Source organism: Castor canadensis, chromosome 2 (assembly GCF_047511655.1).
Source record: "Castor canadensis chromosome 2, mCasCan1.hap1v2, whole genome shotgun sequence".
In the NCBI taxonomy this organism is placed as follows: Eukaryota; Metazoa; Chordata; class Mammalia; order Rodentia; family Castoridae; genus Castor; species Castor canadensis.
This window is the reverse complement of record NC_133387.1, coordinates 157680979-157706981: the sequence shown is the minus strand read 5'-3', so window position 1 is coordinate 157706981 and position 26003 is coordinate 157680979. Positions and strand designations below refer to the sequence as shown.

Genomic DNA, 26003 nt, shown 5'->3' with positions numbered 1-26003 from the left:
CAAAGTGAGTCTAGTCTCTGCCAAGGCAGGGCAGTGGCTGTATTGGAGTGCAGTGCTGTTGCTAAACCTTCCTACGGATGCAGATTAATTTCACACCCTTTGGAAGTATTGCTGTTTTTCTTCAGTCACTGGAGAGGGAGAGAGTCCGAGATGTACTCTGGACCTGAGCTGGCCTTCAGCAGGAGAAAAGCATGTTCTCTTCCACAATCACATGGGCCTCACAGCAGCCTCTCTTAGGTGGAAGAGGAAACTGAGGCTGAGAGAGTTTAGAATGTGTTCTGATAAATTTTCTTATTGGCCATTACTTACTTAATTAAAATATTTATTGACTATTATGTCCAAATTACTATAAAAGATTCTATGGAAGACATGGGGAAAAATAGGAAAAATTGTAAAACCTTTTAAGACCTGGTCATCTTCAAGCTGGGTATGGTGGCACACTTCTGTAATCCCGGCACTCAGGAGGCAGATACAGGAGGATTGAGCGTTTGAGGCCAGCCTGGGCAAAGTTAGCAAGACTCTATCTTGAGAAAGAAAAACAAAATACAAACAAAAGGGCTGGGGTCATGGCTCAAGTGGTGGAGCATTGCTTAGCATACTTAAGGCCCTGGGTTCCATCCCCAGCACTGCAAAAAAAAAAAAAAAAAAAAATCTGGTCATCTTTAAAAAGTACTTTTTCAAAACACATTTACAGGATATTGCTTATTCTCGGAGCAAGTGAACCTCATGTATGTTTCCAAGAAGACCCAAATAAAAAAGGAATTTCTGATGAACTCTGCTGTTACAAAGTTTTAAGGCCACTCATTCTTTCCCAGAAACACTACAGTCAGTCCCCGTTGAGCTGTGTCGTTTCCACCAGTTGTGGCCCCAAGTGCCACACTGGGGTTGATGACAATACTTGTGGCTCCTGAGCATGGCCCCTCCTCTGTAACAGGAGTCGGAAATGCCTGGCTCCCCGGACCTCGTGAGTGTGACCTGGAAGAACTCACGGGAGAGCACTTTGCAAATTGTAAAGTGACCCTTCAAGGCTGACTGGTTATAATTCATGGAAGGCATTTCAACAGCTGGCCACTAATTTGTGTTTGTTCATGACACATGATACTGCCTTTACCAAGGCAGGAAAACAGATTTTCAGCAAGAAAGTCTAAACCAAAGGGAATTTGGAGTGAATCTTGGGGTACCCAGGATTCTGCTAGGCGGTGGATTGGGCCTTGCTATTATTGTCTTCTAAAATAGTGCCTCGTGTACACGAATCCCGGGGAGTCAAGCTAACACAGAGATTCTGATTTGGAATTGCTGACTGGGGTCTTGGATTCTGCCTTTCTTTTTAATTTTTGGTTTTTGTGAGACAGGGTCTCACTAGGTAGCCCAGTCTGGTCTTGAAGGATCTCGAGATCCTTCTGCCTCAGCCTTTACCCAAGTGCTGAGACTATAGGCATGTGCCACCATGCCTGAATAAAACTCTGCTTTTCTAACAAAATCCCATGAGCACAGGGCTTCTGGCCCAAGGACCACACTGTGGGAGCAGTATTCTCAGGGTGCCATGTCCAGTAGTGAGGAAAGGGGAGGTGCAGGCCGGGGCACCAGGAGGGGTGCAGCACCCAGCTGACCTGTTTGAGCCATAAGGAGGGATTTCCAGAAAGGTCTTGTTGGGAGCTGTGATTGAGGGTCCGTGCCCCCACTTCCTTGCCATTCTCTGCTGGTGAGAAGAATCCATTGCCTTCTAGGCTGTGCATTTGCTCTGAATTTTGGAGGGAGAAGATGTGCAGCGTTAGTGCTTGAGCTCCAGCTGGGGTGGAAGGAGGAAGAAAGGAGATTGCACCATTATTGTGGTGACTGTCCTTTAGAGGGGGCATGCTGTATTCCCCCTGCACAGTGATCTAGAGATAACAGAATGGGGCAGACTGGACATTTTTGTTTGTTTACTTTTGGTTGGGGACAGGGAGTAGAGGTGGTCCAAGAGTGTTGACTTACAGATTTTGGAGAAGGGAAGGATTGAGGAGTAAGCAATCTTTGCCCCTTCTTGCTGCATTCCTCTGGTACCTTTGCTCCTCACCAATGTTGAGCTTACCAGGCTCTGGGAGCCTGCTTGCTACCCTACAGCGTCCAAAGACCATCCCCCCAAGAGCACATCCTGCTGCCCCTTCCCCTAAGTACCTCATTCTCCCCCACCTCCTAACAGTATATCTTCTCCACACTGGCATCAAAATTTCCTTTTTCTCCCCAGCATAGCTGAATTCTGCCAGATGGTAGGAGAACAACTTAATGTAATTAATTCATATTAAGGGATACGTGACTACTAATCCAACTAGCTATTAGTTAATCCGCGGTTTTATGAGATGTAACATACATGGTTCCCTTCCTCCTCCCTCTTAGTTGCTGGCTGGGCCTTGGGGAAGCCCTGAGGCTTTCTAGAGGTCTCTTTTCTATAGATGGTGATATGCCAGGAGTCTAGGTGTAGGAGAGCTATGGGGACAAAACTCAGGTCTGCCTGGTGTGGTTATATTGTGTCTGTTCAGGGGAAGGGGTTCTTTCTGGTTATACCACAGTTCTCCACTGAAAGCAGGAGGCTGTGACAAAATGGAGGCTCTCTGTACACTTTTCCCATTGAGTCCTGTAGCTAGGTATGGTGATGCAGGCCTGTAATTCCAGCACTCAGGAGGCAGAGGCAGGAGGATTGAGAGTTTGAGGTCAGCCTGAGCTACATAGCAAGACCCTGTTTCCAAAAAGATAAAAACCAAAACAAAAACCCAAAGCATACTGAGTCTTAATGGTGTGGACTTAGGAGCTACTGTGGTGTGTGTGTGTGTGTGTGTGTGTGTGTGTGTGTGTGCATACGTATGTGCCTGCATGTGTGTGCATGCACATGTGTGTGTGTAATAATAGTAGTAGTAATAGCACCAGCAGTAGTAGTAGGTCATTGTCAAGGAAGTGCTGTGTGTCTTTCCCTTTCAACCAAAGCATCTTTGGTTTGATCTATTTTGTACATTAAACATCTATGTAGGGAGGTATGGGGATAGCTAAGAAACCCAAAACATGATAGTGTTTGATGTCCCCACTGCAGAGGAACTAATACAGAAACCTTAAAGCGACAGAGGTCAATATGAGAAAGGGATCAGGAACTAGTGAAAAGATCAGTTAGAGATGAATCAACTTGGGTTGTAACACATTTGTACATGGAAGCAATGCTAAGAATCTCTCTGTATAGCTATCCTTATCTCGACTAGCAAAAACGCTTTGTCTGTCTTATTATTGCTTATGTCTTCTCTTCAACAAAATTAGAGATAAGGGCAGATCAGGTTCTGCCTGGAAGTGAGGGGGGGATGGAGGGGACAGGGAGGGGCCAGGGGGTAGGGGGGGAAGAAATGGCCCAAACAATGTATGCACATATGAATAAACGAATAAAAAAAGCCTATGTAATTTTTATGTGAGGAAAAAAAAGCATTTTTAAGTATAAGAAGGTTAAAAGTAGTTGCTTCTGGCAAGCAGAGCTGGGCAGGATAGAGATGGGCCGGGGCTCTTGTTTCCATTAGAAGGCTTTCTGTGGAATTTTACTTAGCTATGTTCATGTGAATTGCTTTGCTAAGAAAAACAATGGAAAAGAAATAAAAAAAAGAAAGCCCTCTGCTGCTAGAGCAAGTTGGGAACTCCTTTCTGTTGTGGAAAATGCAGGAACAGGAGTTCCCTGGGCAAACTGCTCCAATGTTGACCGCATCTATGAGATGGGAGGGGAGAGGGTCCTTTCTCTCCTCTGGGGTTGGATGCTGTGGGTCCATGAGAAGTAGCTGTGGGGGCAGAACAGTCCTCCCAGTCCCTGCTCTGCCTGGAAAGGCTTGAGTTTGACATCTAGTCTCTGGCTTGTCCTGACCTCTGGCCCCATTTTGCTCAGGGAATTCCTGGACTGCAGAAGATGGGGATTTTGACAAAAGTACTTTGCTCTTACTGGCCTTTGGAATCCATGGGAAAATTCCTCTCAGAACAGAGTGACCTCAAGAATGACTGTGGAGAGTGTACAAGCCATGCTTCTAAGCTGAGCTTCATGTGTGTCACAGTGCCTACTGTGTACCTGGTATATGGCTGGGTGCCCTGGGGTATAAGAAGGCATCTGTTGTTACTGTGGTTGTGGCAATCTCTGCTGCTTCTGACTGGGTTTCCAGACAATGCCCCTGGGTCCACTCTGGAGTGGGACCACAGCAGAGACCCAGGGGCCCAGGGGAGAGCCCTGTGTTACAGGTACTTTCCTGGCCAGGCCCAGCACATGGCAAGAGATCCTGCAGAAACCCTGACCTGGAGAAAACAAGGTAGTGGCAGGTGGCCCAAGAGAGACTGTCTGTCCTTTGGCTGTCCTGGGTCCTGACATATTGAGACACAACCTGGCTTCTCCCTCTGCTCCTGAGGGAAACCTGGACTTGCCACAATCAAGATAAGGCATGAATGTACTTGTCTGCCCAGCCTGGGCCTGTGGGGGAGTCAGGGACTGCTCTCTGGGCCTGTTTCTCTGAAGGCAGAGGTGATTTTTCTGGGATTTTGAGGGCAGGAAAGGCCAGGCTGCAATCATGGTTGAAAATGTCTGCTCTGAGCTATGACATTCATTCCAGTCAATCAGAAGCCATTCACTGGGCACCAAGGGTCTGCCAGGCTCTGTGGTAAGTGTTCTCATATTACTAAAATTAATTTTTTTCAATCGTCCTATGAGATAAGTGTATTATTTTAATTTCATAAGTGAGGAAACTGAAGCCCAGAGCTTAAAATAAAATTAGGCTTCTTTGTGTCTACCTTGTGCTAGTTGTTGTTCTGGGTACTTACATGGATCAATGCATTTAATCTGTGTCACAGCAGATAAAGAATCTCACCCAAGGTCCCATCACCAGCTAAGTAACCAAGCTGGGCTGGAGTTATCCTAGGGTCCTTCCCAGATCTGAGCTCCGCCCCCACCCCGTCCTGGGAGCACTGCTAGTTAACTTCTTTTCCTGTGGTGCCAATGTGGGTCACATGGGCGAGAAGACTGGAGGCAGCTGGCAGGGGAGGCTTGATGAGTGGGAAAAGACCATTTTAGAGGCTGGAGCCCATTCTAGATTTAAGTTTAGGTAGACAGAGGGAAGATAAGTCACTTTGGATATGTGGCATACCTTTTCTGTGTCCTGACAGTTAGGACTGAAGGAAACTTGTTAGGCAGTGCCAAAAGCCTGTGCTGACTTAGAGCAGAGTTAGAGGAACCCATCAGGAGTGGCAGCCCTGAAGGCGCCTGGAAGTTGCTAATTAGAGATGGTGATGACAGAGGAGATGGCATGGCTGCCCTCTGAGCCACCTGCCTAGCAGAGGATCTGGCTTCTGGGAGTCAGAAGCCAGATCTCTAGGTGAGAGGGAAATAGGCTTCCAAGAGGACTTGGACCTGTTCTTGCACCTCCACCCTACCCTCCAGGCTTGTGGGCATAGGGAGAACTGGGTGTGGATCGAAAGTCAAGTCTCTTTGAGAGTGAGGATGAGGGAATGAGCCACCTGCAAGCCTGGGGGAAGAAGTGAGGTAAGGTGGGACATTTCATTCCTGTGGAAATGCCTTCTACTCTAGTCAGTCCACTTGGCCATTGGAGTGACTATAATTGGTTGTTTGAGTGTCTTGCCTTACAATGCTTTTAACACTTTAGGGCCATCTTGGGCCTTGCTTGCTTTTGAAGATGGTGTGCTTTGCGGTTCACTGACTCTCCCCATCTTGTTTCCTGGGCCAGTTGGCACTGCAGTAATGGCAGCAGAACTACTTACAACTTCTCCTGCTCATGGGTGCTCAGTATTTGAGGCAAAATACAGTGAGAGGCACATAGCTAAGTTCTACTCTGAAAAGAAGGAGAAGATCAAAAGCCAGAACCTGGGTGTGCAGCCCAAGCGTGTAATCCCAGCACTGGGAAGGCTGAGGCAAGAGGATTGTGAGGTTTAGGCCAGCCCCCACCCACCCCCAAAAAGATCAAAAGCCACAATCCTTCCAAACGATTATGACTCAGCAACCCTGTGATAAGGCCTAGGCGTCTGCATTTTCACATGCTCTCCAGGTGATTCTGATACACCCCTCAGCCAGAGCCACCAGTGCAAAAAAGGAGGAAGCAAATATACCCAAGATCTAGGCCACCATAGTTGTTGTCATTGACCACCAAGACAACAGAAGGGAAATAAGCTGCAATATGTCATTTTCACTATCTAAAATGAGGAAGGCTGTCAGTTTTTTCAGAGTAGGCAAACATTGTCAATGTGGTAATTTCTGAAAGAAAGCCATAGATTAAGTCCTGTACACCATGAGGGCAGCATGAGGGATCTGTTGTGATGTTTGCCCCCATAGTTGCATTCTACCCTTGGTTCACAGGCTCTCTGCTGCAAGACCTGCTCACCTGTGGTTGCCAGCCCTTCCTTGATTTGTCCAGTAGGAGGGACATCGCCAAAAACAAGAATGCAGTGACTTTGAGGAAAGGACCAGGTGTGGGGATGAGGGATGGTGGAGGATACCCTAAGCCTAGGCAGTAAGTCTTAAGGTGTGACCTGTATAGAGTGCCTGGGTGATCAACAGTGTCAAGAGTCTTAATAATAGAGCATGGGCATTCTCTTTAGAGTGCCTCTTAGACATGACAGATGAGTGATAAAAGTGACAGGGTGGAGCAGAGAGAGGTAAAGGGGAAAAAAATTGATCAGTACCATCTGGTACTGAGAAAGATCTAATGCTCCCTTACAGATAATAAACCTATAAGGACTCAGCCATAAGAAAATCAGGGAGAATATTTGCAACATATGTGATAGGGTTAATATCACAAGTACATAAAGAACTTTTACAAATAATAAGGGAAGAACTCCAATAGAAAAATTAAAGAAGTATATATGAGTAGGCAGTTCAAATCACCAATATATATAGGAAAAATGTTCATTCTTACTAGTAACAAACTACAAGTCAGTTAATTCAAGTTAAAACAATTAGATATCAGGGGTGGTGGAGTGGCTTAACTGGTACAGTGTCTGCCTAGCAAGTGTTGAAGCCCTGAGTTCAAACTCCAGAATCACAAAATTTTTAAAAAACTAGGTATCTTTCAACTATCAAAATAGTAACATTAAAAAAATAGTAAGCCAGCATTTGGTGAGATGTTTGGGTGTTAGAGGTGCTGAGGATTTTTATGGCTATTGGGAATGTTAACAGGACAGTCTTTTTGGAGGATAATTAAAAATGTACATATCCTTTAACCAAGAATGTATGTAGTGATTTAGATATTTAGGTATTTATAATGATGTTATTAATAATATTAAAATTGGAAATGCCAAAATTTAATAGTTTACTTTAAAAACCATGGTTTATCTATATAATGAGAGATTATGAAACCACTTAAAATTAGATATTGCCAGGTGTCAGTGGCTCACACCTGTAATCCTAGCTACTCAGGAGGCAGGGATCAGGAGGATCATGGTTCAAAGCCAGCCTGGGAAAATAGTTTATGAGACCCTAAAAATACCTTTCACAAAAAAGGGCTGGTGGAGTGGCTCAAGGTATAGGCCCTGAATTCAAACCCTAGTACCGAGAGAGAGAGAAAGAGAGAGAGGGAGAGAGAGAGAGAAAGAGAGAGAGAGAGAGAGAGAGAGAGAGAGAGAGAGAGAGAGAGAGAGAGAGAGAAAGAGAAGTGTAAACTGAAACGAAACCCAAAACAGCAGATACCCAGGTGATAATGATGGTTATCTCAGGAAGATGGAACTAAGGAAATATTTTAGCTTCCCTTTTCTGCTCAACTGTTTGCTTTCTTCCTTTTTCTTTCTTAAAATGATGAGTATATTTCTTTTGTAATAATGAGAAATCAAGACCATTTTCTTTCTTTCTTTCTTTTTTTTTTTTTGTTGTACTGGGGTTTGAACTCAGGGCCTCACACTTGCTAGGCAGGTACTCTACCACTTGAGCCAGTCCACTATCCCTAGAATGTTTTCTTTTGAGTGAGTCTACCAATGAAGTGTTCCTGCTTCATTGAGGACTGTCTGAGGGCCACAAGGCCCTTCACCACACTTCCTGCCTCTGCATTTTAGATCAGCATTTCTACAGGTGCTGGCTCCATAGCTGTTCTGTGTCAGGTGCCGAGCTGGGACCTGTAAGAGATATAAAGTTGTCAGCCCTTACTCTCCAGGCTTTTATAGGCTGGCTGAGAGCTTCAGGCTAAGATGAATGTCCAGGTCATTGTTATCAAAATCTTTTTGGGGTGTTTGAAGTGTTCCTTATTCTGCTGGGCATGCTGATGAGACACTGGCATCTTCGAGAGTGTCTGAGATCTGCTCTCCTTGCCTGAAGTGCTGGTCTCTGATCTCTGGACATTTACTTGGATAACAATAAATCTGAATATCCTGAAGCAGTGGCTGGTCTCTGTGCTGTAGAAAACCCAGAAACCACCTGTGTATCTCTGGAATGTATTCCATATTTACACATACAGGTTACATACTGACCTGCATCACAGAATCCTAACAGAATGAGTTGGGATGGGATGGGGGACCTAAGGAGATATCTTGGTCCAATCCTTCATTTTTTGATAAGGAATCTAAGGCCCCAAGAGATAAGGGGGGTTGGAAGATGGTAGTGGAGTCAGGACCCTTAACCCTGTGCTCTGCCCATATGGGTCTTTCCCATTCCCAGTCCTGGGTTATCTGAGAGAGGTTATTTTGGACATTGTCAAGTAATGATAAGGAAACAAACTTTGAATAAAAAATTCACAGAAATTCTGAGAATAGCATCCATCCTAGATAAGGATGGAGTATAGCAAGAACTCATGTGGTAGCATAATTGAGCCCAGTTAGCCACTTGACTGCCCTTTCCCCCTTCTTTTTTTTTTTTTTTTTGGCAGTGCTGATGATCAAACCTAGGACATTGTGCATGCTAGGCAAGCATATGCCCCCCCCCCTTCCAGCCCAGTACATATGCATCTTAGTGCTTAGGGGTTCTTTTTTGTTTGAAGGTTTTTGCTTTATTTTGCAGGGGAGGGGGAGGTTCTGCTCTATATACATAGAATAGACACATATTCTTTGCATGGCCACCAATTCAGTGTGACTTCTAGGAAAGGAGAAAGACCTTTCTCTCTCCAAGTAGTTTCTTCATTCACCCAATGTTTACCTTAATTTGCCACCATTAAAGCCCCTTCTCTGTCAAATATGCCATTAAAATGTGACCACTGTTACTTTGCAGGGATGTTGGGTCAACCCTTGGGAATTATGGGAAGGATTGCAGGGAGACTTGGGCCAGGGAGAGGCAAGAAGCTCACATGCACTAGTGAAGGGCAGGCAGGTTGGGAAGAAGGTGTTCTAGAAGATGAGCTGTTTGCATCACCATTTGTAAGACTTGACCCTGTATCCCACAGTAATAGGAGAACCACCCTGGATTTCCCATCTTTTCTCTGCAGACCTTTTCTTGCTCTGCAGCCTGAGCTCATGCTTAAGGTTCTATCCTTTATTATCCAGTCTCCTGGGCTTTGCCCAGGTGTGGGCTGGCTGATGTTTCTAGAAGTGGTAAGCTGATCTGTTCTGTTGAAGCTCTTTCATTAATCAAACATCCATCTCACTATCAAGAACTCATGTGGTAGCATAATTGAGCCCAGTTAGCCACTTGACTGCCCTTTCCCCCTTCCTTCTACCCCAACAGGAAAAGAGGAAAGGGCAAGTTCAGCTTCCTGGTATGTTTCTTGGAGAAAGGGAGGAAGTGCGGTAGAGAGGTGGTAACTGGGGCCTCTACAGGATGAAGCACTTGTGTATCAACCCCCTGTCTGCCCAAATATTGAAGATACTACTTTCCCATTGATCCTGTGTTTGCTTTCCATTTGTGTTTGATCTCTGCAAAAGTCTATAAGCCCTTGAAGTTGTTTATAGCACGTAAGAAAATAATTGTAAATGAGGAATAGAGGAATAAATTGGTGAATGGATGGATGGGTGGTTGGCTGGATGAGTAGATGGGCAAGTGGGTTGGTGTGGATGGTACCCTCCAAGCCTGATTCTGCTATAGGAACCCATATCACATCAGTATCTAGAACTAAGACTCTAGACTAAAGTAAATATCAGTAGACAGCTGTATTTTCAGTGAAAACCTTTCTCTATGTAGCCAAATGTAACTTAAACTGAGCCTGTGTGTGTGTGATACTAGGCATTATACTCAGGGTTTTGGTTCTACCACACGAGCCATGACCCGTCTTTTTGTTTTAGTTTCATTTTCAGATAGGATCTCTTGGTTTTGTCCAGACTGGCTTTGGACCATGATCCTCCTACATCTGCCTCCTAAGCAGCTGGGATTACAGGTGCTCTACCACATCTGGCTAAGCCTATTTTATTTTAGGTCTTGGACTTGTGTGCTCCCAGTTGTTTGATAATAGCATCGAAATGGCTTACACTCAAAAATAGATTCTGAAAGGTAATCATCTCTCAGCCTGACTTGGATTTACTCAATGATTCCTTCCTTTTACTGCTGTAGGAATTTTTTTCTGACTAAAAAAAAAAAAGGAACAGAGGAAGGAAATTAGTCTGCAGGACCAGAGAATTAAATGAGCTCACCTGTGAAAGCAGCTGCCACAGGCCAGCACAGAGCAGCCACCTGTGATTTTGTGAACTGGGGCCATTTATAGGTCAAGTTTGTGGTTCCTGTTCCTTATCCTACATAGTTGACCCTGAGTTTGGCTTGATCAGAGTGACTTCTTGAAAGACTAGATAATAATTTTTCAAAACATCAGTGTGTTCTGTTTCTCTTCTGTTTTCATTTACAGCTTGAAACGTCTTCGGGATCATGTTTCCATGCTGTCCAGCAGTACTTCTCAAACTGGGTTCCCTGGAGCTTTTGGGGGTTCTATAAGGCTTCATGAAGCTTCATGGGGGGTGGGGTAGTAAGTGGGTGGGCTCAAAGTGCACAGCTCCCCCAAAAGAAGCACAGCTTTTTGTCTGTTTTCCATATTGGATGTCTGAAAAAGATTTACTTGAGAGCGGGTTCTGCACCTCAAATAAATGTGAAATTCATTGTCAAGAGCCTAGAGAGACAGTGGCAACGTGGTCAGGGAGGAGAAACAGGTTTGTATGAAGCAGGTGTGGTTCACTCGCTGGGAGAAAAGACCTTTTGAATGGCCTCTTTTATTCGCAGGTTCCTTCATGGCCGATGGGTTGGTTGCTCCAGATCTTCCACTTCACCTGCTGCTGGCTGGCATTGCTGCTGCCCCCTCCTTGTCTTGCCTGCCTAGTTCCCAATGCACTGCCCACCTGGCTTTGGGTAAATTTTTGCTTCCTACCCTTATCTCTTTGGCCTGGAATCCTGACCTGCTTCCTGCTCTGACTTCTGATAACATTGTTTCTTCATTCTATTTTGGTTTTCTGGCTACCTGGTCCCTTCCTGTCCCTGACCTTGGATAACAGTTCCCTGAAGTGTTTTCTACCTTTCTGGATGCTGACCCCACCAGCATCACAATGGTCCCCCCAACACTATGTTTAAGCTGGGATCTGAGGATAGGGTTCATTGGGGCTAAGTCAGTTTCCAAAATACAGTGGTATTGAAAAATGAGGACAGCGTACAGATGTGGTGGTCTGATAAGTGGAAAGAAATAATTCACATCCATTGAATGCCTGGCTTAGGTGGTGCTTTTACATGCTTGTTTCATTGCATTCTCATTGCAATCTGGTGAGACTGGGATATCCTTGTGCTGTATTAGGTACAAAGAAATGGAGACTCAGAGTTATATGATTTGCTAGAAACAGCAGAGCTGGAAATAGAACCTGGGTCTTTGATCTAAATTCTGAATATGAGTGACTCTAAATTCTGAACTTAGGTGTATGAGATTAGGAACAGGTTGGTTGTTAAGGCAATGGGGAAAAAGGGTCTTTTTTGTTGTTTTTAGCACTGCTGGGGATCAAACCCAGGGCATTGCAAATGGTAGGCAAGCCCTGTACCACTGAGCCAAAGGCCAAAATATCTTGTTCCTGGGGACTGGGAGTGGCCTGGGTATGTTGGGAAGGGCTGAGAGATAAGGAGCAGGATGAGCCTCGGAGCCCTACAGTGGAGCCTGGGCAGGCAGAGCAGTGGAGAGGGCCTCAAAGACACCAACAGAATGGGTTTGGGTCCCCCAGGATCTGATTTACCTGGTTCCTGTGGATTGTGAATTTGAACTCCTTCTACTTTTTGAGATATGTTGCTGAAAGTTCTCATTCCCATGTTGGGCTGCACCTGGGGTGGCCTTGAGTGGAAGTTTCTAAGCATTATCCTTGCTCTGACACTGAACGGTAATTCCAGAGCAACTGTGCCTCATTGTTCTGCAGGGTGGGAAGAGAAACCGCAGTGACCTTGTGGGGAAGCTGGAGGAGGCACCCAGTCTCCACATCCTCTGCCTTGGAGTGTTTCCTGTTTGATGCCTGTCACCTCACAGGACATCTTGTCCCTGGGTTGGGTCCCTGTATTCTGCTTAACACTGCCTCACCTTCATATTGACAAACTGGTCGCTTTGGGGCAAGTCACTCTCTTCATGGACACTTGAGAGTTGATCGAGAAAGAGAACGAGTTAGACCCACTGTTATAGACCTCACAAAACCTTCAGCATCTGGCCCCTGGAAGTTGACAGAACATGTCTGGTTGGTCATGGCTGAGCATGGAGGGTGGGGTATGTGGGCAATACTGATGCAGGCCGTGAGGCATGTGTTGCCTTTTAAGAATTGAACATCAGTAGTAAAACCGAGTAAAAGTTACTCTGCTTTTTATTATCAGCAAGTGCTGGCTTTTTTTTTTTTTTTTTTTTTTTTTTTTAGTGGTATTGGGTTTGAACTCAGAGCTTCATGCTTGCTCGGCAGGCACTATACAAGGTGAGCCATACCCCTGGCTCTTTTTGCTTTAGCTATTTTTCATGTAGGAACATGCACTTTTACTTGGGGCTGACTTCAGTCCTATATCCTCCTATCTTCAGCTTCTGCATAGCTGTGATTATAGAAATGAACCAACACACCCAGCTTATTTGATGAAATGGGGTCTCACTAACTTTTTGCCTAAGCTGGGCTTATATTTCTCCTATTTCTGCCTTGCAAGTGCCTGGGATTACAGGTGTGAGTTACCACATCCAGTGATAAAAATACCCCTCCATGAAGCTGGGGATGTAGTTCAGCACTAATACAAGGATTCTGTTCCCAGAACTGTAAAACACATAAACAAGCAAAGTGCTCATCAGGGGTAGGCCCTCTTCTTACTGCTTGGTACACCACACAGGTTAGTCAACTGAAGTCTCCCTGATGCTGGGGCCAGTAGACTTGTGTTTGTGGCCCAGCTCTGCTACCTGCTCTAAGCCTCAGTGCTCTTATCTGTAAAATGGAAGGGTGCCTGAAGATATTAAAGGAGAGTGAATAAAGAGGATAGCTGGATATAAATGTCAAAATGTCCACATAGGCTGGATATGTAGCTCAAGTGGTAGAACACCTGCCTAGAAAGTGAAATAGGCCCTGAGTTCAAACCCCAATACCACAAAAAACAAAACAACAAGAATTGCTATGTGAATCTATCCCATGGTGTGATATTTGGGTCATTTCCAGGAAGCTTCCTCTTGGCAGTGAGGAATTTGAGGAGGATTGAGCCAGGCTCTTCCAGGCAACTTAGGAGGTAGAGTTGTGGCATTTCTAGGCACTGAGCAACTGTTCTAGATGTACTTCTTTTCCTGAGATTCCTAGGCAGACAACAGGAGGACCCTTGTGAGGTGCCACCTTAGGCCCAGCCAGGTTTTAGAGTGGGGCCACTCCCCATGGCCCCATTCTGCTCTCCTGGATGCTGAGGGCAGGGCAGGGGTAGGGAGGAAGCAGATGTGTTCCTGGCATAATTGCAAGAGAGCATGTTGGAATGGGGAAGGTAGTTTCTGGGTTTTGCAGATTTACTGTCCCTCACTAAACCCTCCTATGTGACTTTTGCAGCCAGCCTCAGGTCCTGAGTTCCCACCGCCCACGCCTCATGCCTTCTGCAGCTGGATGGTGATGTCCTTTCTTGTATGTTATCTCATGATTTCCCACCAGTCCTGGAAGGTGGGCAGGACTTGTTTTATTGTCCCCACTTGACAAGGGAGCAAACTGAGGTCCAGGAATTCAGCAGGCTTCTCAGGGCATGGCAGGTTGGTGGAGAGGCTCTGACTAGAACCCAGTTCTCCTGATACCAGACCAGAGTTGGGAATTTGGAGCACAAAGAGGAAGCTTTCATTTCTTTTCAGAGTTGTCGCACCTCTTTGGAGTCTTCTGACAGGTGGCAGAGGTAGCAAGGTGAACTGAAAAGGTAGTTCCTTGTCCAAATTGATGAAGCGTCAACAGCTGGTCAGGATCTCCAGCCTCTGGCTGCATTAGAACACTGCAGAGAAATATATTACTAAAAAGGACAGGGACTGGTAACTGTGAAAGTGGTGTGGTGGTTTCTTCATCTGCAAAACAGAGATAGTCAGAAAGCTATTGTAAGTCAGTGGTTCTCAGCCCTGACTGCCATAAGTGTCACCAGGGACTTTTTATTTTTTTTGGTATTGGAGAGTGAACGCAGGGCCTTGTGCATGCTAGGCAAACACTTAACCACTGAGCTACATCCCCAGGCCACCAGGGGACTTTTAAACAACTCCATCTCCAAGCTGCAGCCCAGAGATAGGAGATTAGAATCTCTGGACCTGAGAGCCTCACCCCATTAGTTTAAAAATCCTCCAGGGGGTTCCAATATGCTGTTGGGGTTGAAAACCACTGCTCTAGGATTAAAAGAGTTGGCTACTGACTCAGGACACAGATATTCTCACATCTGGTTGCACTCAGGAATCACGGGGAAGGGTACTTTAAAAAAAAATACTGATTCTCTGGCCATATAGTCCAGACCATTTAAACGAATGACTTCTATCTCTGGGTATCTCTTGCTCAGTCTTCCCCTAAGCCAGTTAGTTATTAGTGCTGACTGTGAGCCAACATTTCAAATATTTCCAGTCTTCACAATTACCTAGCAGAGAACTGTAACTCCCAGTTTACTGGTAAATAAGCCAATGTTCAGAGCAGGTAGCAACTTGACCCAGGTGATGGCATAAGTAAGTTCCAGTGGTCAGGCCTATTTGACCTTGAAGCCTGTTCTTGCTGCCCAAACCCCACAGCTTGGGGCCCGAGTCCAGTGGAGGGTGTTCTCTGCTCTTCCAGGAACAGTTCAAGGAAAGGGGAAACTGCCCGTGCCCCCACCCCAGACTGAGAGAAGAGACATGAGACGAGTGGTGCTGCTTGGTATTTGGCTCCATCTTAGTCATCCACTCTCAAAATACCTCCTTTTGGAGGGAGGAATATTAGGGCTGCCCCCACTCACCTCTCATTGCCATGCTGCTTTCATAAAGAGAAAATTCAAGAGGGAAGAGCAAATACTCATTTACTTTTTGAGAGTCTTAGGAATTTTTTTCAGGCATGTGGCATAGGAAATGCCTCTGACCCCTCATAAGACAAGGGGGATGCTGTGTCAAGGTGACCTCAAACTTTAACTCTACTTTATAAAATTGCTTTGCTCCCTCATAAGTCCCAATGTAGTCGAAGCAGTTTGGGACTGGGAGCTGGGGATTTGAGTGCCAAGCTCAACCCTGAACCACCACATGCTCTGCAAGCTTGAACACATGGCTTAAAATTCTTAAGTTTGAGATGGGAAAATCATGTATTGGAGGCTAGCCTGGGGTATATAGTGAGTTCAAGGCCATCCTGAACTACTTAACAAGACCCTGTCTCAAAAACCATGGGTAAGGGGATGCAGCTCAGTGGCAAATTGCCTGCCTAGCATGTGCAAGGCTCTGGGTTTTATCCTCGGCACTGCAAAGAAAAAAAAATTCTTAAGTTTTGCTTTCTCCATCAGTTAAATAGAAACTCAGGGCTGCCATGAAAAGGTTACAGGAACTCTGGAATGCCAGGTCCAGCCAGCAGCCTCTTGAGGTGTCAGAAGGAGAGGAGTGTGCTGCCCTGACGCTAAGACTCACAGCTCTCTGGTACCAGAAGCTTTGTCAAGTGTTTGCTGGCATGCACTCAGGGACCTGATGTCCCTGAGGCACAAAGTGGCTCCAAGTGACCATCTGTGTTAGAGATCTTACTGAATGTGTTCACTCTGGCTTCATTCCACCTGCGTCAGCCTCGGCTGTATGAACAGCTCAGCGCCAATATCTAAGGCCTAAATAGTGGAAACTTTAGAGTTAGTGGACAGTGTAATATAAATTTGGCTCCAGAAAGCCTTCCCTGGCCAGGCCCAGCCCCCAGGGACCTCTTCTTCCTGGAGCTTCCTGTGCATATGTTTGTGCCTTTGGTCCCTGACCCTTACTACCCTAGCCCAGGGAAGATGCTTAGATGGTGTTGAGTGAATGCAGGATGAGGGATGAAGAGATACATGAGTTTGTGTTTGGCAACACCTCTTAAGTGTTTACCATAGCATGCTATTTAAGTATTGGTCTATCTTTTCTTTGCCTGTTCAACTTGACCTTGTTATTTTTGTCATTCAGGTTATTTTGAAGACCATTTCTAATAATAGAGTGGTATAGATGCAGTGCTGTTTTCTGAGGTTGGGGAAAATAGTCAGAGTATCTCATCAAGTGTAACTTTAACCCTAGAGCCACTAAGAGAGTACATCTGAGGTCTGGAGTCCCGTGGTCCTTATTAAGTTTTTAAACTTTCTGAGTTACCCAAGCAGTGTGCATTTGGGGTGGCAAGGAAACATGCAGCAATGTGGAAGAGGAGTGGGGGAACTCTTAGGAGAGGTGGCCACTAACAGTCTCCAGGGACCTAGATTTGTCACTGCTGATGGTTGGCACTGAGGTGGAAAAGCTTCCCTTTCATGGTGGTGGACTGACTTGGGAGCACTCAGGGAAGCCAGCTCAGGCTTACCTGCCCCTCTGCGTGGACACTATTTCACGGTTGCTGTCTCAGCCCCTGGAGTGAAGGATCTCAGGCTCAGCCTGGGGTGCCAGTACCTGAAGGGCCTGAGCAGGACCTTGACTCCTGTAACTATGGGAGAGGTTTGTTGGGCAGCTGGCTTTGAGACCTCGCTTTGTCACCAACTCTGACGACATCAGGCAGGTCACTTGACAGCTCCTTGTGCCTTGGTTTCCTAATTTTACAACTCTGCTGTCATACTGCTACAGTGATTAACCTTGTCAGGTAACTTCCACCCCAAATCCCACTGCAACCAGGATTCTTACAACTCATCCTGCTTATGGATGTTGTTATTTCATCTGGTGGATTAGATTTGGGTTCTAGCTGAGGCTTTGCAAGGACAAGGCCGTATCATTCCAATCAAACCAGTACTCTCCAGGGCCTCAGAGTTCACCTCTGTACAACGGGAAAAACAATGTTAACATCTTTTCCTAGTAACAGGTAAAGGCAAAGGGACACCCAGTTCTTACACATCTCAATCACCAGTTATCATCCAAGTGGAAATGCTGGCCAGTGGCATGATTTCCTGTCCCAGGAAAAGGATTCTGAATTAGTGGCTTGGTAGTGGGCAGTGGGGGGTCATTTCCTCAATGACTACAGTGACATCCTAATCATATGCATCGGTGTTCCCACAGTGGCCAGTTTGCCATTGTGAAGAAGTGCCGGGAGAAGAGCACAGGGCTGGAATATGCAGCCAAGTTCATCAAGAAGCGACAGAGCCAAGCCAGCAGGCGGGGTGTGTGTCGGGAGGAGATTGAACGGGAGGTGAGCATCCTGCGGCAGGTGCTGCACCCCAACATCATCACGCTGCATGACGTCTATGAGAACCGCACCGATGTGGTGCTCATCCTGGAGCTGTGAGTGGGGTTCTGGGGTGGGAGGGAATCAGGGGCAGGCAGGGCAATGGAAGCTTCAGCCACAGGCCGGGGTGGGGGTGGGGTCTCAACTTCTAGACCTAAGCCCAGCCCAAAGGAAATGAAGTCAGTGGGGGGGCAGGTTCCCTCTGCCTTTGTTACCCCACATCCTCTCTCTGGAATGGGGCCAAAAAGGGGCAAGTTTACTGAGTAACAGGGGCAGAGGGTGATGGCCTAAGTCTTGCTTTCATTGGACCCTAGAGATCAAAGAAGAAACCCCCAACTCTGGGTCATTTCCTGACTGGAGGAGCATATGAGAGAGTGAGAGGGGGAAGAGGGTATAGTGGGGAGTACTGGTGGCTATCAGAGAGAACCATCCTGAAGGGGAGGAATAACCATCCTCTGGGCTCTGCAAAGCCCTTCTGCAGCCTTCTCTGCATTTGTACCGTGTTTGACACTTATAATCACAATGATACCTGTTAGCAAACTATAAGCCAAGCATTTCCTGGGTGCATTATGTTTGTTTGTCATCTTGCTCAGTCTTTATAATGACGGTGATGAGGGAAATGTCTTACTAACTCAGTTATTTTGTATTCACTGTGCCCAGCACTCTTTTTTTTTTAGGTACTGGGACTTGAACTCGGGGCTACACCTTGAGTTTCTCCACCAGCCCTTTTTTTGTGATGGGTTTTTTTGAGATGCGGTGGGGGGGTGTCTCATGAACTGTTTGCCCAGGCTGGCTTTGAACTGTGATCCTCCTGATCTCTGCCTCCGGAGTAGCTAGGATTACAGGCATGAGCTACTTGCACCCAGCCAACACTTTTATTACCTTATTTAATCCTCATAACAAACTCAGTCAGAGACTCTTATTATCCCCATTTTACAGCCAGTACACTGAGATACCTGGTGACTTAGAAGACCTTATAGCCAGGAAATGCAAGGCCAGAACTGTAATCCTGAGCAGACAGCTATAAACCTGAGGCAGGTCCACCTTATCCTGCCTAGGTGGGGAATTTGATTGGTGGAATTTGAATAGGTGATATCAAGACTCCAGGAGTTGATTGGCCACCCTGATGTCCTCCTAGAGGTATTCCATGGAATGGGCAGGATGGGTCCCAATAGGGTTTGAGTTGGCCTATGGTACAAGTCACAGTGGCCTTATCTAGTTAAGCAGCAAGACCCCGAAAGAAGTTCTGTGCCTCATATGCATGTACGTGTGCATCTGCCAGTTAGCAGAGCAGTCATGGCATTTGGCCAACAGTCCTTGATTTTGAGACCTTGGGTAAGTCACCTCACTTTAATCCAGGTAACTTCCTTAAACTGCCTACAGCTTGAGTGGACCACCTGACATTTGAGATCATTCTAATTTGAGAAACATCTTGATGTTGACAAGATACGGATTTTAGTAGGAGATGAACATTTGCATACTCTTGCATTTGGTTCTTACATTATCCATCCCAGTATTTAAGTGCATAGAACTGGCCAAGCTCTCCCATTCTCTAGCACCCACTGTCCTCCATGTTTCGCCCATGGATCTCCCTCCAAATTAACCTAGTTGATGCCTGTGCCTGCCTGACCCAGATCCAAGCCTGATGAGGTCCACCAGGGATGGCCAGTTACATGGCCAGTCCACATGGCATGCGCCAAGGCTAAGGGCTAGCAGTTGACATCCTGATTCCCAGTAGAGAGTAACAAGCCCACTTTGCTGGGAAGGTCAGGGTCACTTCTTTAAAATACTATTATCAAATAAACAGAAAACAAAAACTTTACAGGAACTGCAACCCAAACATAACTATTCATGTTTTTCTGTGGTTCCCCTCGATCTATTTTTTCTTTCTTTCTTTTTTTTTTTTTTTTTTTTGGAGGTAGTCAGGTTTGGACTCAGGGACTTGCACTTGCTAGGCAGCCATTCTACCACTTGAACCACTCTGCCAGTCCTTGCCTCAATCTTTGTTTGAATACAGTCATTATATTTATATAATTTCCTGTGTATCTTTTCCCCCAGCTAACAAAATCCTACAAACAGCCCTTTTTCTTTAAATGGCTATATCATGTTTCATTCAATTGGATACCAGTTTCCCAATTGTTGGATATTTGGTTTTTATTTTCCCCTTTTCTTTTGAATTAATTATTTCATCTAAATCTCTAGGAATGGGGGTATTAGGTCAAAGACTGACATTTATAGGCACCTAATGTCCTCACTTTCTTTTCTTTTTCTTTTTTTTTTATTGGCAGCACTGGGGTTTGTATTCAGGGTCTCACACTTGCTAGGCACGTGCTTGTACTGCTTGAGCCATTCTACCAGCCCTTTTTTGTGATGAGTTTTTTCAAGAGAGGGTCTCACAAACTATTTGCCCAGGCCTAGCTTTGAACTGAGATCCCACTGATCGGCTAGGATTACAGGCACCTGGGTATGTCCTCACTTTTCAAAGGATGGGGTTGGTTAACCAGTATCACCCATGACATAGGAGTGTTTCTATTTGCCTACACTCTTACCAGACCCAGGTCATTTGTTTTAAAACATGTTTTGCAGACTGGAGGCGTGGTTCAAGCTGTAGAATGCCTCTTTGCAATCATGAAACACTGAGTGCAAACCCCAGTCCCACTAAAAATAAAAATAAAACATACTACATTATTCATTCATTCATATAGTTACAAATTGATACTTCGTTGTTATTTTAATTGGCATTTATTTAATTGCTGGGGGAATTGGCCTGCTTCTCCCTATTTGTAGAACCACAGGAGTTGGAGTTTGGGATGGTTTTGAAATGTCCCTGTTTCTTCCATCAGGCTCATGATGGGAGAGCCCTCTTCTTGTGGGCTCAGGTGCTTTATCTATAGTATCAGCTGTCACACTGTTGCTCCTATGACTTCCTTAGGCTTCTGTGTTCTGCTGCTCACAGTTTCTATCTCTTCCTCTTTCCAAGTTGTCTCACTGCTCTCAGGATGCCTGCCTATGGAGTGCTAAGGATTTATGAGATTAGAAAAGACCAAAGTTTGCTAAGACTGTGCCTAAGTCGTGTGTGGCCAGGGGATGTGTTCACAGGCTTTTGTGCTTGGACTTGGAAACTCCTATCAGGCCACTCAGAAATTTTTGGCCTCCCCTGCTCACTGTGCTTTAATAGGGTCACGGGTTTACCTAATAGTTGAACATGGGTATTAGTTAGTGTCCACCCAGGTCTCACTGAACCTCTCGGAAACTGTTGCCTTGTGTAGTGCTTCCTCCTGCTTTCTGCTAAAGCAGCCAGTACTAGGAGGACATGCCTAGCCTGACTCAAGGTCATTTCAGCTGTCATTATCCCATCTGTGACCTCCTTTGAAGCAAATCAACTGCCTGTGGTCATGGTTGTTGAAAGCAGGGTTGGGAAGGATTTAGTTGTCCATATAAGTTTTCTTCTGTATGGTAGAAGAATATATTCAAGACCTCAGTAGAGCAAGGCACCAGTGGCTCATGCCTCTAATCCTAGCTACTCAGGAGGCAGAGATCAGGAGGATCACGGTTGGAAGCCAGCTTGGGCAAAATAGTTTGTGAGACCCTATCTTGAAAAAACCCATCACAAAAACAGGCTGGTGGAATGGCTCAAAGTGTAGGCCCTGAATTCAAACCCCAGTACCACAGAAAACAAACAAAAGCAAAACAAACGAATGAAAAAGTCAGTAAATTAATTCACAACATATGTGGGGCTTGCTATAAAAAATGTAAGTCTGCCCTGCAAGGGCTGAGCAGGCCTCCCATTGCAGCCTCAACTGTTCTGGGCCTGCTAGACTCCAAGCCTGTGGAAAGTGATACCCAGTGGTTGCATACCAGAGAATGCCCTGGCAGAGTGCTCTGGAGTGGCAGTGATGCTTCCCAGGTCTCTGAATTGAGTCCAGCTTCCTGAGCCCACAAGCTTTGACAACATCTTTCCCCCACCTCTGCCTACACAGGTCATTTTTGGACACATTCTTGGAAGAGTTCTGGAAACATTTCAGCAGGCAGACCAACTTGCACAGAGAAAGGAGGCAAAGGTCAGGTTAGAAGGAAGGAGACAATTCTGGGAAGCTCTTAGAAGAGAGGAGGCCAGGCTCCAGGTTTTACTTTTCATATTAAAGCTAAGAAGATTTGGGGTGTAAGAAGGAAGAAGCTTGGAAGGAGATGGGAAATGATTCCAGAGCAGATCTTAGAGCCGAGAACCCCTCGGTAGAAACTATGTCGACAAGCACCCAGGTGGGGCACCTGTAGTCCCAGTGGTACACCTACTATGGAGGCTGAAGCAGAAGGATGGCTTAGGCTCATGAATTCAGGAATATACTGTGCTATGCACAGTGGGGGTCTGTACCAAGCATAGGTAGTGGGATAACGCCTTTGAGGGGCCAGTGCACTCCAGCTCAGGCAACCTAGCTTCTGTCTCTGTGTCCCTGTCTCTCCCTCTGGTTCTGGTAGGGCCTTGCACATGCTACGCAAGTGTCCTACACTGGCCTGTGTCCTCAGCATGAAACCCCATCTCTTGTGTGTGTGGGGAGACACTATGTTAGTATGAAAAAGAAACAAAACCCAAGCTCTTTAAAAAGATACAACTGAGCATTGATATGACTGTAATGTGGAGAGGACATGGTAAGAGGGCACATGGTGGACTTGGACTCAGGAGATCTGGGTCTAAATCCTGGCTCTGCCACTTACTACTATCTTGGGCAAGTCACTTACTCTCTTGTAGACTCAGTTTCCTCATTTGACAAATGGGACAGAGGTTCCAGCTATGCTCCTCAGGTTGGATGTGATACTCAAGTAAGAGAATGTTTGAGACATACATTGCATGAGTGTTAAACTTTTAAATCAAGCCCTCTTCCACCACTACCACCCCTGCAGTGGTATTTAAGTTCTTCCCAAGGATCTCACAGCACTTCTCTAGTGTTGTGTCAAGATTCTTCCCATCCCTACCCATACCCTGATGAGGTGAGATGATTGTTTTTCTTGATCTTGTTTCACATGAAGAAAAGCTGTGTCCTGGAACTGGCACATGCCCCACCTAAAGATGGTTGAGTCTTTGTTTTAGAAGGGTTGGCTCCCATTCCCCAACAGACTCAAGGTTATTCCTTTTGCAGCTGGGAGGGTGCTTCATGTTCCAGCACCTGCCCCAGTGGGACAGGATCTCACACCTGTGTGAGCTTGTCCTAGAAACCTAACTGGGAGTGATGGGAGATTAAGAAAGGACAAAAATACAGAAGACAAACATGCAGAAATCTGGGGTCAGGTGGGCTGGGTGCTCAGACAGAGACACACAATAGTCTCATCTTCCTTCAGTGAGTTTTTTATATACAGTGGCAAACAAGGAGGTGGAGCAACAGTTCTCGGGGGTGGGGGACATGACATTGTAGTTAACAGGAACAGGGGGAACCTGCGATTGCTACTCTCTAAATATAAACATCTTAGGAAAAGCAGCTGTGCTGCATTTTGCCTTCACCCCTTTCTGCAGCTGGGGCTGTGCCAGCTCAGCCTGCAGATTATTTGATGTAGCTGTGCTTATGTCAAATTCTCATAGGCTTTTCATAATCCGCTCCCCCCAGCAGGACACTGGTTGACCTCATCTATGGGACACAAAAAATTGTGTGCCAGCCTAGTGTACCAGTCTTGTCCTCACACCCAGGTGGCCACTTTAGGCCATACCCCCTGAGGGGCACTGCAGCTCCAGCAGCTAGTTTTCTCCTTTTGCCCCCTTATCTTGCTTTTCTCCACCCTTTCACCTTTCCCCTTTTTTCTTCCTCCTTTTTGATGCCATTGGTTTGTTGGAAAACCTAGGTCTTTTGACCTGCTGATTATCTCAGTCTGGGGCTGAGGGTGTGGCTCAAGTAATAACTCACTTGTTTAGCAAGCATGAGATCCTGAGTTCAAACCTCAGTACCACCACAAAAAAAAGTAATGATTATCTCACAGTCTGGATTTAACTTTTTCCTTCCATGATGTTATTTAACTCATTCCTCTGTCCCCCATATTTCCTGTAAATTAGTAGTTAGATCTGGAGAAGATGTCTCCCTATTGGTGCTATTGGGTAGAAATTAATATGAACCATATGTAATTCTAGATTTTCTAATGGCCACATGGAATAAGTAAAAAGAAATAGGTGGATTGATTTTAGTATCATTTTATTGAGCCCAATATACACAAAGTACTATTATTTTAACATGTAATCAGTGTAAAAATTATTGAGACATTTTAAATTCTTTTCTTCACACTATAACTGGGAGTTCTAGGTCAGAGGCACAAACTCCAGGAATTCCAGCATGAAAGATCAGGTCACTTAACTGATTTGCCAAATAAAGAGATGAGTATTGGTGCAGGACAGAGAACGATTTATTACCTGGCACAGGCACGCCACGAAGAGGCAAAGTAAGCCTTCCAGCACATCTTCCGGTATAGACATGAGCTTTAGGTTTAAAGCTACAGAAAGAATTAAAATTAGAGGAGTACTGGAGTGAGGGGTGGAGGTGGGGGGTGGGGGTGAAAGAAACGCGTAATTTTTGAACTGTCCTGGTCATGATACGGAAGTCACTGATGGATGGGGATTAGTTTTGACACTTGCCTCAAGATGTTACCCATCAGTCCTGTTCTTCCTGGATTCTGAGATGACTGCAAAGAAAATGTATCAGAGCAAAGACAGATGCATAATGGACTCAGGGATGCCAGGCTTTTATCCTGCTTTTAGTTACCCTTGGGACATTTGCTGGCCCAAGTGAGGAGTCTGCTTTTTAGCAAAAGGAGTTTTTAAGTACCTGTTATAATATATGTCTTTGAAGAACTTGTATGTGATGCAATGATTAAAATTAAATTCAATCCTATGTGAACAATAAATTTGTTCTTTATGGAAGATACCTTACACTGCTTTCACTTTTAAATTAAAATTAAAATTCATTTTCTCAGTCACACTAGCCATATTTCAAATACTCAGTAGCTGCATGTGACTAGTGGCTACTAAATTGAACAGCACATACAGAGAACATTTCCATCACCATGGCATTGAACGAAAGCCTTAAGCACACCTAGGTTCAATGTTTTAGGTCACGATACATCCTCATTGTTGCTGTGTATTTTATACTACACCGTATCATGAAATCATGTCAGATTATGCTACTTTTCTTCTCCTCCTCCTTTTTAGAGACACGATCTCACTATGTAGCCCAAGCTGGCTCAAAATCTCTATCCTCCTGCCTCATCCTGCTGTGTCCTGGGATTACAGTTGTGGGCCACCTGTTCTAGTAGATGAATGCACAGCTGCTCTACTTTTCTTAATGCTAAAACTAGTGAGTCCACACATATTTCTTTACTTTGTTTTTAAGGAGGAAAGAAGATTTTGATACTTTTCATTTAAAACGGCTAGGTGGTAGGGAATGAGTCCCAAACATGGGACAGAACTACTCTGGCCATATAAGAACCATCTGAGGATACACAGTATGATATAGTGATTGGTGGTCACGCTGCCTGAGTTTGAATCCTGACTCAGACTTAACTAGTTGTGAGACAGTGGGCAAGACACAGCCTTTCTGAACCTCTGTTTCACTATGAAATAGGAAATTAATAGTCCTTAGCTTATATGGTATTGTAATGATTGAATGAGATATTGTACAGAACTCATGCAACACAGAGTAATTTTTAAACAAATATTAACTCCTATTATATTGCTATTTATTGTAAAAATACAGATTCTAAGGCCTTCCTGCTGTAAGGTCTGTAATGGGACCTAGGAATCTGCATTTTAGACACAGTGATTCCAAAGTCCTAGAACCCTGGCCCAGATCCCTTCCTGAAATCTTTCCCTGTGTCCCATCCCCAGAGAATCACTTGTTGGCTGGGTGGTCCAGCATCTGTCAGAGGATAAACAAGTTTAGTGGTATTGCTGGATTTAACAGGTAAAAATCTCCTATTTTATCTGGCTGCCCCAATTCCCAGGAGCGATTATTTTTGTGTGGGGCGTCTCCATTCCTGCCTCATCATCCTTGAGATATAAGAGTGTGAAGTGTGCAAAAAGTAATATCAAAAGTAAAATGTAAGACAGGTGTAGTGGTACGTCTCTAATCTCAGCATTCGAAAGGCTGAGACAGAAAGATCTCAGCTACTTAGTGAGACCCTGTTTCCAAAAAACAAAGTCAAAAGTAATATTACATAGTGTTTAGACATTAATGTAATTAATGGAGTCTTACATTTATGTTGGGGACTATGCCTAGATTCTCCGAGCCCATGAAGAATCCATATTTTGTAAAAATAAAGGAAGGGAGCATTAG

The 26003-nt window shown here is 45.2% G+C and overlaps 1 protein-coding gene across 8 annotated transcripts in view; it reads left to right on the top strand.

Annotated features, from left to right (window-relative positions):
• Dapk2 (death associated protein kinase 2) overlaps positions 1–26003 on the top strand; it is a 113024-nt gene that overhangs the window by 43840 nt on the left and 43181 nt on the right. For 3 of the 8 annotated variants that reach the window (XM_074066175.1, XM_074066172.1, XM_074066171.1), the window contains exon 3: positions 17532–17753. The exons of 1 other annotated variant lie outside the window; for it this stretch is intronic. In XM_074066175.1, coding sequence (XP_073922276.1) covers positions 17532–17753 — 222 coding nt within the window. Of the gene's footprint in view, positions 1–3433; positions 4647–10885; positions 11240–17531; positions 17754–26003 lie in introns of those variants that run through there. 4 more of the 8 variants (XM_074066170.1, XM_020153080.2, XM_020153083.2 and 1 more) reach the window with 4 other exon arrangements.